This window comes from Sciurus carolinensis, chromosome 4, assembly GCF_902686445.1.
Source record: "Sciurus carolinensis chromosome 4, mSciCar1.2, whole genome shotgun sequence".
Lineage (NCBI taxonomy): Eukaryota > Metazoa > Chordata > Mammalia > Rodentia > Sciuridae > Sciurus > Sciurus carolinensis.
Genome location: NC_062216.1, coordinates 52,545,589 through 52,559,569, shown reverse-complemented (window position 1 = coordinate 52,559,569; position 13,981 = coordinate 52,545,589). Strand labels below are relative to the sequence as shown.

Genomic DNA, 13,981 nt, shown 5'->3' with positions numbered 1-13,981 from the left:
CAATGCTGACTCTCCCCTGTTGAGAATTTTAACACATTTGGTAGTGCGTCTTGGTGTTTTTTGTTTCATTAGGTTTGTATTAGACAGTCTTGGGTTTGATGCCCTCAGTCTATGCTGGAAATCTAGGATTTCATTTTGTTTTTGTATATTAAATTCCAAGCCAAATGTATAAACATGAATATGACAATAAAATATTCAGATAGTTGATTTGACAGCATATCTCACACTGGAAACAAATTAAGGCAGCATTTACATAGAGATTTACATCTGAAGCATTTGTTTTTTATTATTAATTAGCTAATCCACACAATAAACCTATGAGGTAGTTCAGCATGCCTTTAGTATGAACAAATTAATTAAGAACCAGAAAAAGGAAAAAAAAAATCTGTCCCCACAATAAAATATTGATCAGACCCTTCTTATTCTGGTCACAAAAGAAAAACAATCAATTCTTTGGACAAGTTGATCAAACGAACAATAGATATTTAGTTTAGATGGAATATTGATAGTATACATTTATTCCCTGACAGTTTAGAAAGGTTATTTTTTTTTAATTTGGGGTTCTAATATTCAGTAACCTGTCAGAAACACCTCACTCAAAAAAATTAAATCTGCAAGAAATGTGAATACGCCTACCCCCCACACCATCACCACCAGAGAGCTCAAATTTCCCTACAGGAGCATTCACATTTTGCATGTATTCCATATTTTTTGTCTTTTGGCCAAGTTGGACTAATAAACTCACTCCAGTAGAAAGGTGTGAAAATTCTTGGCATTCAAATTTATGTTTGTATGTCATCTAAGAGGCCAATGAAAAACAAATTCTATTGGTCTTTGTAGTCCAGCAACAGCAGACGAGAGTTTTATGACTACTTTTATCAGCAGAAGGAATCACTGTAGTCCTCGCTACTTAGCAGATTGCTTTATGACCATATTTATTAGTTCACTGGGCTGTGGAGACTGTATATAAAGAAAGCTCATTAATTTGGATTTCACTACCATGGCATTTGTGGCCACTGGCACAGGTGCTAGCCTGAAGCCTTTTCTCTGCACTGAAGAGGAAGACCTTTTTGTAAAGTGAATTTGAATTGCATGACTAAAACTGTAAAGAATGATTTATCTCTGAGAGATGGGCTGAGCATGTAGCTCAGTGGTAGAACATTTGCCTAGCATGCCATGGCCCTGGGTTCCATCCCCAGGACCACCAAAAGAAACAAACAACACACACACACACACACACATACACACACACACACACACATACACACACACACAAAAGAAGATGGACTATTTCAATAACAACTATCCTTTAAAATATAAATTATTTCTTTCTAATATAAGGAGTCCATTAGGTTTGTGTGTGTTATATTTTGAATCATATTCTCTTACAGCAGGACTACTTGGTTAGTTTAGTTAACATTACTTCAAGGACTCTGGAATTAAAAAAGTACTCCAGTTATTGATAATTTATTTTCTTTTTTCTAATTTGATGAGTTTCTTCTTAAGTTCACTGGATTCAGATTTTACAGAAAATCACTGTTGACTCAAGTTCTCATCTGTTATAATCAGGTGTCTATCAGAGAAGCTCCAGGGCAGACAGGACCACAAGACAGGGGCACAGCCAGGTTTGCATGGGTTTCTTTCCTCTCCATCAGAATTAATTGGTCATTTGGAAACATTTACCTGACATCCCATTCTGCTCCACTCATAATAAAATTGGAAAGTGAGATATGACTTAATTGAACACATGTAGCCATACCAAAGCAAACAAAGAACAAGAAACAGGTAGCTTCCCAAGTAGAGATGTTTCTATTCAAGAACTCCCAAAATACAAACACATATGAGCCCTTCCTGCATAAAGCTGAATATACATGGTACACTGGAAAAATAATTTCCCTCATCTGCATGAGGAAAAAGAAAGAAAGAAACTAGAAAACAATCAAACAGACAAAACTTCTGGCAGGGTATTCAACTTTCACTAGGCAGGTTGCCAAAAAGCAATGGTATTTTAGATGAGCAACTCTGAAAGAATCTGATTATTATAGCTGAAAGCTTATCTATAAAGGGTTTGGCATAGCTTCTCTGTAAAGTAAAAGAAATCTATGTTCGTAGGCTTTTCTATATTAGGTTATTAGAAAAATAAACACACTTCGGGGCATGAGCTCAGTCACTAAACACAAACAGAAACAAAGATTTTTTTTTTTAACTCAGACAATGCTTATTTTACAGCAGAATTGACAAATAAAGCTTTATTTTACACATTCAAAGAAAAGCCATCACTCGAGGTCTATACCTCTGTTTTGTGTGCTTCTTTCCAAAACAGCAAAATAGATATCCTCCCATCAAACCCTCCTTCCTTCCCACAGGGCAGCACGTGGCTGGTGGGGCTGCTTCTCTCTGCAGACCCAGAAATGGGCAGCCCTGGTCCCTCCTGAGTGGACCCTCCTCAAGGGAATAGTGCCAAATTCCAAAAGCAGGAAAACAGGCACGCTAATAACAACACTGTGCATTTCTGTGTCATTTCATTTATTGCTCACTGAGTTATAACCACCTCAGCTCTCCGCAGAAAACAAAGGAGGTCCACCTGGAGATCAACTGCCTGTGGTCACAAGGTGCAAAGGGCAGCCCTGGCCAGATTCCAGCTGGAGCAGGACAGCATCCTGAACAGAAACTCAATGTCCTGGCTTGTAGTCAGCCTGCAAGACACCACTTCTGGTCACCATGGAGAATGAAACCTGGAGAAAGAACTTTATGATTTGCACCAGAGACATTCCCCATCACAGAGGGACGATTTTTCCAGTGCATCATTCAATCCAGTGGTGTTCTTCCCAAAGTGATGGACTCTTGGCTCAGCAACAGGGCTTCAATGAGAAACAGAAGAAATAGGGTACTTTGCCTTACCCAAGGATTCCTTCACTTCATTCCAAATCATCAGTACCCCAAATTAATGCCCACCATTCAGGACAGTTTCATAAGAAATTCCAATTTTCATCTCGTTCTGGGGTTTATGATTCTTTTGGATGCCTTTAGGAAAAGATTTTACCAAGGTCAACTGCTGTGAAGTCATTTTTGCCTAAGAGGATCATCATGCAAGCAAACTAATTCTTTTCCTAAGCTACTATTTGGCAGCTTGCAGAGGACTTGGCTTCACCTTGAGAAACTGTCCTTGGAGTGATCAGAAGAAAAGGATAAAGATTCTTCCTTTATTCATCCTCTTTGCTCTCGTTTAGATGTCAAGCCTGGCTCACATGTTTGAAGGTGAAGGACTGGTATTTGTCCATTATATATTTTCTACTAATAATGATTTGTTCAGGTTTGTGCATGTTGTCACCAATTATGTTCAACATGATGACAAAAGAACATTTATTTCTGGATAGAAGTGATTTACATCACAATCATCAAGGATTTCATAGAATATTTATACTCTGAGAAAATCTAGAATAAATTGAAAATTAAACTTTTTTTCACTCTTTGTAAGACTGAATAATACTTCAACTATTTTCTATAGGATTATAATTTAGAACATATGCTAAATGTTATCAGGAAAGAATTTTTTAAAAAATCCATCCAAATATCTTGACTTACCACAAAACTAAAAACAAAAAAAAAAGGGGGGGGGGGAAGAAATCTCATTCACTTCCCAAAAATCAAGATTAGTCTTATGTTATTCTGTGAATCCTCGTAAGAAATGTTCATTGTTCAAGAAGGGATCCTCCTCTAATGGTTGATAAGCGATTCTCCACAGCAGAGAAATGCTGGCATTTTTAAAATCTCTTGATTGATGTTTTCACTACTTATTCTTCAGGCTATAAGACAGAAAGGAACACAGTCTTACCTTCTTTCATATTACATATTCCAATATCCCTCTCTTCTCTCTGTCTGCCTCCATCCACCCCCACCTCCACATTATTTCAACCATCAAATATCAATAGAGCTGAATTTATATGGTGAATTTTTACATGCTAAATTACCTGTGTATATAATAACTCAATTACCAAAGCTATCTCCATGTATGTAGAAGAAAATGTATTCCTCTACATGGTCAATCCAGATGCTAAGTTCATTCCCAGTGTTCTTAACATAAAAATAATAAATTTATTTTAACTTAGGGCATGCTGCATATATCCATCTTTAATTTTCAGGTCTAACTACATACAGAATCCTCTTGTTGAGAGGAGAAAACAATATTGTTAACACTTATATTTCAAATTAACATAGGCTTCATTCTCCATTTATTCAGACTTTTCTGTTAGGTTAATAGGCAAAATGTGTTTCTGGCATTTTTTTCTCAAAAGAATTGATCATTGATAACTAATTTTAAAGGATTTTCATTATTTTTCTTTCTGTTTAGAAGATGCTATCATTTATTGCATGCCTACTATGTGTCAGTCATTTCATATTTATTCTACATAACTTAAACCCCACAACTACCTTTAAGGTGTGTGCCACTTCCTCTTTTTAAAGGCGAGAAGACTAAGGCTTAAATTGGCTAAGTTAATGGCATACAATCATATGGTTGTTAAGGATAGAATCTGAACCCTGAAAAATAAAATCAAAATCAGGAGGCAACAGAGCTTTGTTTGACATTGAAGTGCAGGGGATTTCCCTCATACTATTGATGTGTTCTGGCTAAAACAAGGCTGTCAAAATAGTGTCCTCTAGTAGCTGACTTTGAGCACTAAGGCCATATTTTCGGGAGGAGTGTGGCATAAGTACTGGAGTGGGTTAGGATCCTTTCATAGATTTTCCTGTCCCTTATCACTAAAATCCAAATACCTTAATAGCAATCTGATAAATGAAAGTTCAAAAGCCACAAAGGAAAAGTCTATCACTCACCTAGAAACACACAGCATACCTTGAAATCTCATTTTCCAAGAAAAGTGCTGTCATAGAATATTCTAGGATCTGAATAAGAATTTGAATGTTGTTGGTAGAATGCAAACCAAAATAAAATGAAGACTACATGCATTAAAAAAAAAAAAATGGCTTTGAAAATTTGCCTTGGAAGGATTCTGGTACCCACGGCCACTTTTAATAGTTGATATAAAGAAAAAAATATTCTGTTTTAAAGATCTCACATTCAGTTCCCACTACCATCCGGTCATGACCTAAGGAAATTCTACAGTCATTCTCATCTTCATGAATTAATATCACATAAAGGTTGGAAGTTCACACTGAGCAAACAAATATAATTTCATTTTTATAAACTGCAAAGATGAACACTTTTCAAATTAAAATGAGCTTGAAGTACAGCACCTCTGTGTCATAGTAAAAAGACCAAACATATCCTCAGCTGAGATGTCTTCAGTCATGATTAAATCGTTAGACAAAACCAGTTTTTTAACTCATAGTAAAAGTGGTCTATTAAGAACTTGATCTCATAATGAGTGAAAATATCATTGATTTTCTTTTTATAGTCAGCATAATTATTTGGATCCTTTCTGAACACACAGAAGTAATGACAAATTAAAATGCCTTTCAGTTCCATATAGCTTTTATAATTATTCATCCATTACTGTTATCATTGCTGGAATGGATCCTTCAGATTTTAGTCAGCATTCCATTTGAAACAAAAGAACATGGAAAATTTTATAGCTATTAATAAATATGCAGCCATCCAATCTAAGAAGAAAATTCTTTTTCATCGGAGAGATAAGCTGCATAATTCATGTATTTTCAGAAATTTCTTTAAATAGAAAATTGAAGAAAGGCATGATAAAAAGAATTTGTTGTATTGTTTCTATTTGCAGTGAGGGACAATCTTTGTTCTCAGTCTTAAATCTGATTTGACTGGACAAGACAATTTCAGTTCCAACCTATGTATACCAAAATCACATAACTCACCATATTTTCTATGTATATAACAGTAAACATGCTGTCCACATGACCTCTGTTTCATATTTGCATCTTTGCAAAAAAAAAAATGTAACTAGATGTTAAGAGAGACTTTATTAGTACCTTGGAGTGTAATTAGGAAAAATTAGAACCATTTGGAATGAGTACAAACATATCCTCAAAAAGAAGTTTGCGTTGCAGGGAACTGTGGAGCTGCATCTAACTTCTGTGAACTCCAGACCCCATTGAAGCTTTAGCCATACAGAGGATGTGATGGCCTTCAGGACAAGTAAGATGAGAATCACACCCGTATCACCAGTTAAGTACAAAAAGCTCCTCTTCTTTCCATTTTCCCCTCTTTTCCACATTCTGACTTATAATGACCCAGAAGAGGTGTGAGGCTCTGAGCTGGGTATCAGATTGAAGTCTTTCTGCAGACTGATAAAACCACTGAAACTGATCCCACCCTCATAAATGACCAGAAATATATGCAATCTATCTTCCTGAGATATTATCAAGGTGGAGAAGTACAGAAAGAGAGGTTTGAGCACTGTGTGTTTGCAGGGGGTAACTCAGGAAAAATTTAATGATTTATTTGTCACACACTAAATTTAATCTGTCTGATAAATCAATTAAAAAACAAAGCAGAGCATTCTCAGCCATTAGAAAGTCTAGTTTCTGATAGCCAGGTAGCAAGTTCAGTGACAAACAAATAACAAGAAAGCACGAAACCACCATGTCCATGGCTCACATGAAATGATAAGGCCAAATTTCTTAGATGCACAACCACAACCACTTTGCTCAACAGTTATGACTTTGAAGTTATTCAAACTGCCACCTGAAAAGTGAATGGCATCCAAGGACTTAACATCTTTGCTCAATTCACCAACATAGTCCAATGATAAATCAAGTTAAATTGCTTCTTCTAATTTCTATTTCTTCATGCCCCCCATATTCCCTATCTTAAAGGAAGAAATTTAGGGTTTTCTTAGGCTGATTTATTTTTCTTCTTTAGTCTATAACCAATCAATCACAAATCTATTGACTTCCCATTTGACTCCTGAATATGCTATTTCCTCTGCATCCAGTGACCCATGTCTTATTCCAGGCTGTTGACATCTGTATGAGTCTTCTAACTGGCATCTTTACAACCACCGTTCTAGTACTTCAGTGCTGCACTGGCGTCCCAACAACTCCTGGAGAAAATAAAATATCTTTGCAAGATACACAAAGGTCATTGATGATGTGATTGCTGCCTTTTTCTCTAGTTCCATCTATTGTCAGTGAACCATTCAGGATTACCCTGCACCACCATGATTCCAGAGAATTATTTGAGGTTCCTAAACCTGCCATGTTCTCCTGTACTGCTTCAGTTTGCACAGCTTGCTTTTTGTCTGGAAACTCACCTCTGCCCCCTTCACTTGCCCACATTCTCTCATTCTGTGTGGAAGCATGCCTCTTCCAGATATGCTTTCTGAATTCACCCTGATACCACAAAATGTACTTGGCATATTTTCAGTAGCCACTTGGGAATGGAGAACAAAACCTCAAGAGCCAAAAGCTATTAATTTTCTGTGCTAAAGACAAAGGGTCTGATGCACTTTGATTCTGAAAAGGGTGTATATCAGGAGAATAAAGGGTTTGGGGAACAAAAAGAAGAGAAAAAAACCATGAGCACAAGGAATGAAAGAGAGTGGGGCCAGGGAGATGTTGTGGTACTATGTACAGTGCTCTCCCTGCATTATACTCAAATCTTAAATAGTTGTCTAAACAAATTTTTGCCAAGTGTTAGTTTTTAGTGTAATGCTATGTAGCCTAATTGATACAGGAGCAGGGTAGGAGGAACATGCACTCAAATGCATAAGGGGAGAAAGATGCAGAAAGAACATCAGGCACTGAGAGTTTAAAGTGCAAGCCTGGCTTTGGTCCCTAACATGTAGTCCTATATCAGTTCAAGATGAACTGAAGGTGGGATGGGGTCAGCTGACATCTCTATCTAATAAGCACAAGAAGAATATATCTAAATTCTTGGTAAAACAAATCCTATATATTACAACCCACGGGATAAAGATATACTTGAAGATAATTCAGGCTAATTCAGAGAAATGTCAGATATTAGGAACAGAAATAATGAATATTCAAAAGTACAGGGTATTTAAAATGAATGCAGCTCTTTTACTTCTTAATATATAGACTAGCAAAGTTGATAAGAACAATTTGTAATTAACTTACCAAAACACCTAAGAAAACAAGATATATAGAATTTATATAGAATTTGCGTTGTTTATATGCAAATGAATGCTCCTAATGCGCTTCAGAACAGTTTAGTCCCTTAAGAAGGCAAATATTCTCTTTATAATCTTGTTTATACTATTCATTTACTCTGCAAAACATTTTTCATAAAATCTCAAAATAATGAAATGTTAGATCCAGAAGGAACCCCAGGGATCATCTCAAGAAGTCCAACATCACCATTTCACAGATGAAAAAACTTGAAGGAGCCCCTAATACATATATATTCTTGCCATTCCTGAGGCCTGCAGCTTCGTGCACCAATCCCCTGTACTGGGGTGACTTCCTGCCTCCTTTGCAGACTCTAACCACAGTAGGCAAATGCAAACAGAGCAGGAGCCTGCAAAGTGCTAGCCTTCAAGGCATCATTAGTATGCATTAGTCTCCTAGACTGAAGTCCAAAGAGCCCAGCACCCCTTTCCATTCACCTATGGAACTGGATGCCTGGTTAATTTCTATTTATTTCTAAGCCTCAGCTCCTGCATTCGCTCTTCCAACTTTTCTGTGCTGTACTCTTCCCCCACCCTTTTCCTACTTGAGTACCTGTCCTAAGTGCTTTCCTTGATTACTTCAGTAACCATCTCATATGACAATATTTTACTTACTGTCTTTGCTCCCATCAAAAAACCCTGGCAACTGTATCTCTCTTTCTGTATTTTCAATGCTTATTACAAGCCCTGCAAGTGATGCATAAACTTTTTCTAAATAAACACATGAAGAAAACCAGAAAAGGAATCAATTGCCAAATTAAGAAAAAGACTAACTCCCAAATCTTCACATTTTTCCTTCACTATCCTATTTTGAGCAAGCCCATTCCTACTCTGCATTTTCCGATGAGAAAAATCAGTATTTAGTGCATCCCTATCTCTATTATTAGACCTTTAACTATTCTTATATATGCCAAAGGCTTGTGAATGACAGAAAGTTTGATTTAAACTCCATGTCAATTATCGTTAGCTGGATATTCCTGTATAATCTTATTATTTAGCCTCTTCTATCCGTCCATAAAACAAATACATCAGTGATATCTTCCTCATAGGATTGTCATTAGGATAAAATGAAATAATGTGTTTGAATGTGTCCAAGAATCATTAAAAATTTAGAGATGCTTATGTGCCTAACTTTACCCTTAATCATTTGAGTGAAAAATTTCTGTTGTATAATAAAGGGTTCGTTCAGCTTTTATCTCAGACTCTGGGATAGAGATCTTTAACCACTGAAATTTCTCAAATTATAGAAGTATCTTTGCTATTCGTGGTGGACCTTGGTACTTTAGGCTAATGAAGTTACTCATGGTGAGTCCCTAGATAGTTTCAAGATGGAGTTTAGTCATGCTGGAAAGATCAACCATGAGTCAAGGGATGAGGCCACATGATACCAGCTGAAGAAAAGGGCTGGAGATTGAGATCACATAGCCAATGAGTCAAGCAATCTTATGTAAATAATGAAAACTCTGGACACCAGAATTCAGTTGAGCTTCCTGGTCAGTGAACACATCAGTGTGTTGGGAGGGCAGTGTGTTCTGATTCCATAAAGACAAGGTACAGAAGCTCTATGTTGAGGTCCCTCTAAGACCTTGTTCTCTGCACTTTCTCATTTGGCTGGTCCTGATTTGTATCCATGATAATAAAACTATAATCAAAAGTCTAGCTTTTTCCTGAAAATTTTTATTCCTTCCAGTGAATTATTGAACTTAAAGTAGTAGAAGGAACTCCTAAATTTGTAGGCAGTTTGTACAGGTGAGCTCACATCCTGGCAGCTGATGTCTGAAGTGTGGGAGGTCTTATTGAAGGCTATGCCTTTAACTTGTGGAATCAGCAGATTCATTAGTGTCAGGACTGTGTTGCACTACTGCAACAGCAAACTTATCTGTTAGCTTTTTATTTTATAGAGCCCAATTTTTATAGGGAAATCACTGAGGGGGTTCAAATTGGTAGCCCAGGAATTTTTCTAGAGAAAAGACATTTCAATAGATGCCAGAGAGTACAATTTACCATTGACTGCCTGACCTCAAATCCCAGATCTAGAAAATACTAACCAGTGTCCTCTTCCTTAGTTTCCTGATACATAAAATAGGTATTATTATATCATATACATAGATTTCACAGGGTTGCAGTGAAAAATGAGTTAATACAGAAAATGAGTTAATATATGAAATTATTATATATCTGGTACATATGGAGAAAGAAACAAATGTGGTCTTTTATATATTTTTATATTCTACATTGGTCTCAGTTTGAGACTAAGCTAATTAATGAATCTTACATGATCGGTGGTCAGGGAGGGAGGGAGGGAGGGAGAAAGAGAGAGAGATAACAGAGAGACAGACAGATAGACAGACAGGGATATTTCCAGAAAACAAGGGCAGTTCTGGTTCTACCTGTTTCAGGGTAAATAAAGGGTCACGGGAGAAACAATGGTGTAGCATAAAGATGGTAGAGGTTGGAGATATAATAACACTTGATAAGTATACAGTACTAACCCCCCAAAAGAAGGGGACTGCAATGGTCTAGGCTACACTGCCCACTGTGTACTCAATGGTCACATGTGGCTATTTAAATACAAAGAATTGGAATTAAACACAGTTACAAATTCATTTCCCTGCTCACCTTAGTCACATTTCTAGTATTAACAGCCACATGTGACTAGTCATTCTTCACGACAGAGTAGATATAGAACATGTCTATGATCACAGAACATTCTTTTGGACAATGTTGGTCTGAAGCCATCAAAAGCATCTGATTTTAGATATATTTTAAATGTAAATCATAGTTCACATTATTTTTTTTTATAATTCTGTATCCATGTAAAATCCATTAATTTTCTCCCAAACAGAAAACAAAAGGAATAAACATGAAGGGTAATTTTTATAGCGAGATGGACCACTGTTGTGTTCATGGAATCTATACCTCTATCTTAGACATTTCAGTGCCCATCAGTCTAGGCAGCAGATGAAGAGAAAATGTTAGAACTCTTGATATACCTTCTTCTTTCCCTTCAGCTCACAAGCAGACTGCCTGGGGTACATGTTTTTTAACAACCTGGAGGCCGATGTCAATCAACTCCTAATATGCTCAGGTCAGCAACTATGGAAGCAGAAGGCCACTGCCCAAACCTGGCTCTCAGGCAGAATGGGTTGAAGGCTGTGAGGCTCAGTAGCAAAAGCAAAGGACCGAGTTGGTAGAAGCCTACATGGGTATGGTTGGTGGGGAGGTCAGAGGGAAGGAAAGTGGTAAAGACTGAAAAGAAACATACGGTATGAGGTATACAGTTGAGAAGAATGGGAGCTATGATGAAATGGGATGCAGCCCTTCCTGCAGAGGGAGGTTCCAGGCTGCAATGGAGAGGAAGGTGGCAGGAGGGTGATGGAGGAGACATGAGAGTCTGTACCCACATTTACAAGGGTTTAGGGGTTGAGATGGACTGTAGCATTTGGGCTGGCAGCCTACTAGTAAAAATAGTAATAACATGTAAATGCAGTTTTAACAAAAAATTATGTGATAATACATTATCATTGAACCTCCCATAAAAAAAAAAAAACATATTATGTGATGAAATGAATGAATATAAAAAGATCAGAAAGTTATAATTTTTTTTATTGTAAACAAATGGGATACATGTTGTTTCTCTGTTTGTACATGGTGTAAAGGCATACCATTTGTGTAATCATAAATTTACATAGGGTAATGTTTGATTCATTCTGTTATTTTTTCCCTTCCCCCCACCCCTCCCACTCCTCTTTTCCCTCTATACAGTCCTTCCTTCCTCCATTTTCCCCCCTCCCTAACCCTAACTCTAACCCTAACACTAACCCCTCCCACCCCCCATTATGTGTCATCATCCACTTATTAGTGATATCATATAATTTATGCCTGGATTCACCATGAAACGACTACATTGCAAGTGTCATTTCATCTCCTGAGCCTGATTCCTCATCTATTCAATGAATAAAAGGACCAACCTATTCTCTAGATTCTCTTTGCCTCCAACGTGCTAAAATACTGTGGTCTGCCCAAAGGACTACACCAGAAATAGATTCAACCTTGTATTTCACTACATTCCAAGTTCAGCAGTTTTCTGTGATTCTCATCTAAATAACAACAAACTTCAAAATGCCAAATCCGCAGAAAGAGAGAATTCTATACCAGCTTTTTTTTTTTTTTTTTTTTCCTTCAGGCTCAGAGTTTATGTGCTAACCAGCACCCACTACAAACACAGCCAAACCTTTCGACAGATGTCCATATTCACTATTGAAAGCTGTTAGCATGTTTTACCAACACAGCCAAATTCTCTTATAAATGTCCTGAAAGGCCAAAGAAGAGTTTAAAGAAGACCAAAATATGATCATGGAGAGGGTTAGTGTGACATCCTCCAGGGTATCCAGGTCTAGATCAAAATAAAACAAAGTACATACGACAGAGGATAGCAATATCTGTAGTGTCTGCATAAAACTCACTAAATGATATGGAAACAACCCGGTCATGGGTAGGAATGGTCTTACTAAAAATCCAGCGTGATCTTCCATTCCTCATTAATGATAACCTCCCAATTGCCCCATGATGCAGAGTGAGGTACACTATTGTAGGTTGTGACTTGATACTATCTGAGTCTATAATCCATAGAATATCATATCACCTCTCTGAGCCTCAATTGCCTAACCTCTAAATTGGGGATAAGACATCTACTGCATAGGACATTTGTGCAGTACGGAGGAGTTAATGAAAGTCCTTTGTTAATGGTAAAATTAGTGGTAGGTAAAGCTATCCAGATGGAAATATAGAGTTTTAACTTTCTGTTATCATTTGAAGTTAACACTCCTTAAATACTAATATATCATTTTAATGATAAGATAATAGGAATAACACATTATCCAAATAAAACATTATCAATGATTTGTTTGTATGATGAACTTTTATCACCAGGGACTTCCAAGTCTCCAAGGAACCAAATCTAATATATTTGAGCTATTGAAAACAAGACATTTGTTAGACTGGAGGTCCTGGACACTTTGGCCTAGGCAGGTAGAAACTGCAAAGAAGCCAGTGGCGGAGTGGGCAGGGCAAAGGCGAACAGAGAGGCCCCACAGGGAGGGTCCACATACCGTGGGAGGGGTTGCTGGAATACATTTTCTGCTTCACAACTCTGCCCTGACCAGCACTGATGAGCTTGGTAAGCAGAGATTTTCAAGTACAGTGTGACAGGTGTTATCTGACTTTTTCATGCTGCTTATAGTAAGTTTTAAGTGATGCTTTGAAGGAAGAACTGTTAAACAAAAACCAAGATTTGATCACTTTGAAAATTCTCTACCTCTCCAGAAAGAAGAAAAACGTGAAGATTAGGAAATGGCTTCCAAGTGTTTTTTAGCCACACATCTACTTTTCACAATTTTTGTTACCCATAGTCAAACATGGTCTGAAAATATTAAATGGAATATGTGAGAAATTAAGAATTCATAATTTTTAAATCTGCTCAGCATGCTGAAATCTTGTACCATTCCATTCCATCCTATCTGGGACATTAATCATCCCTGACTAGCATTTCCGTGGTGTATACAGTACCCTCCCATTGGTCACTTAGCAACTGTCTAAGCTATCAGCTCAAGGGTTGCAGTATTGCATTGCTTGTATTCATGTGACTCTTACATAGTAGCCTAACTTTACATCACAATGCTTATGTTACTCTCCTCACTTCATCATGACATCCTACATCATCACCAGAAAAACAGTGAGTAGAGTAGAATAAGATATTTTGGGGGAGAGTGAGGGACCATATTTACATAAGTTTTATTACATTACATTGTTATGATCATTCTATCTTTTATTGTTATTAATTTGTTAGTATGCCTAATTTATAA

At 37.1% G+C, this 13,981-nt stretch overlaps 1 protein-coding gene across 1 annotated transcript in view; it reads right to left on the bottom strand.

The window, feature by feature from the left end:
* Window positions 1–3,664: 3,664 nt before the first annotated feature.
* Window positions 3,665–13,981, bottom strand: part of Zmat4 (zinc finger matrin-type 4) — a 359,370-nt gene continuing 349,053 nt past the window's right edge. The window contains exon 7 of the mRNA XM_047551305.1: window positions 3,665–3,806. Within this exon, the coding sequence (XP_047407261.1) occupies window positions 3,791–3,806 (16 nt within the window). The 3' untranslated portion in view covers window positions 3,665–3,790. The remainder of the gene's footprint in view (window positions 3,807–13,981) is intronic.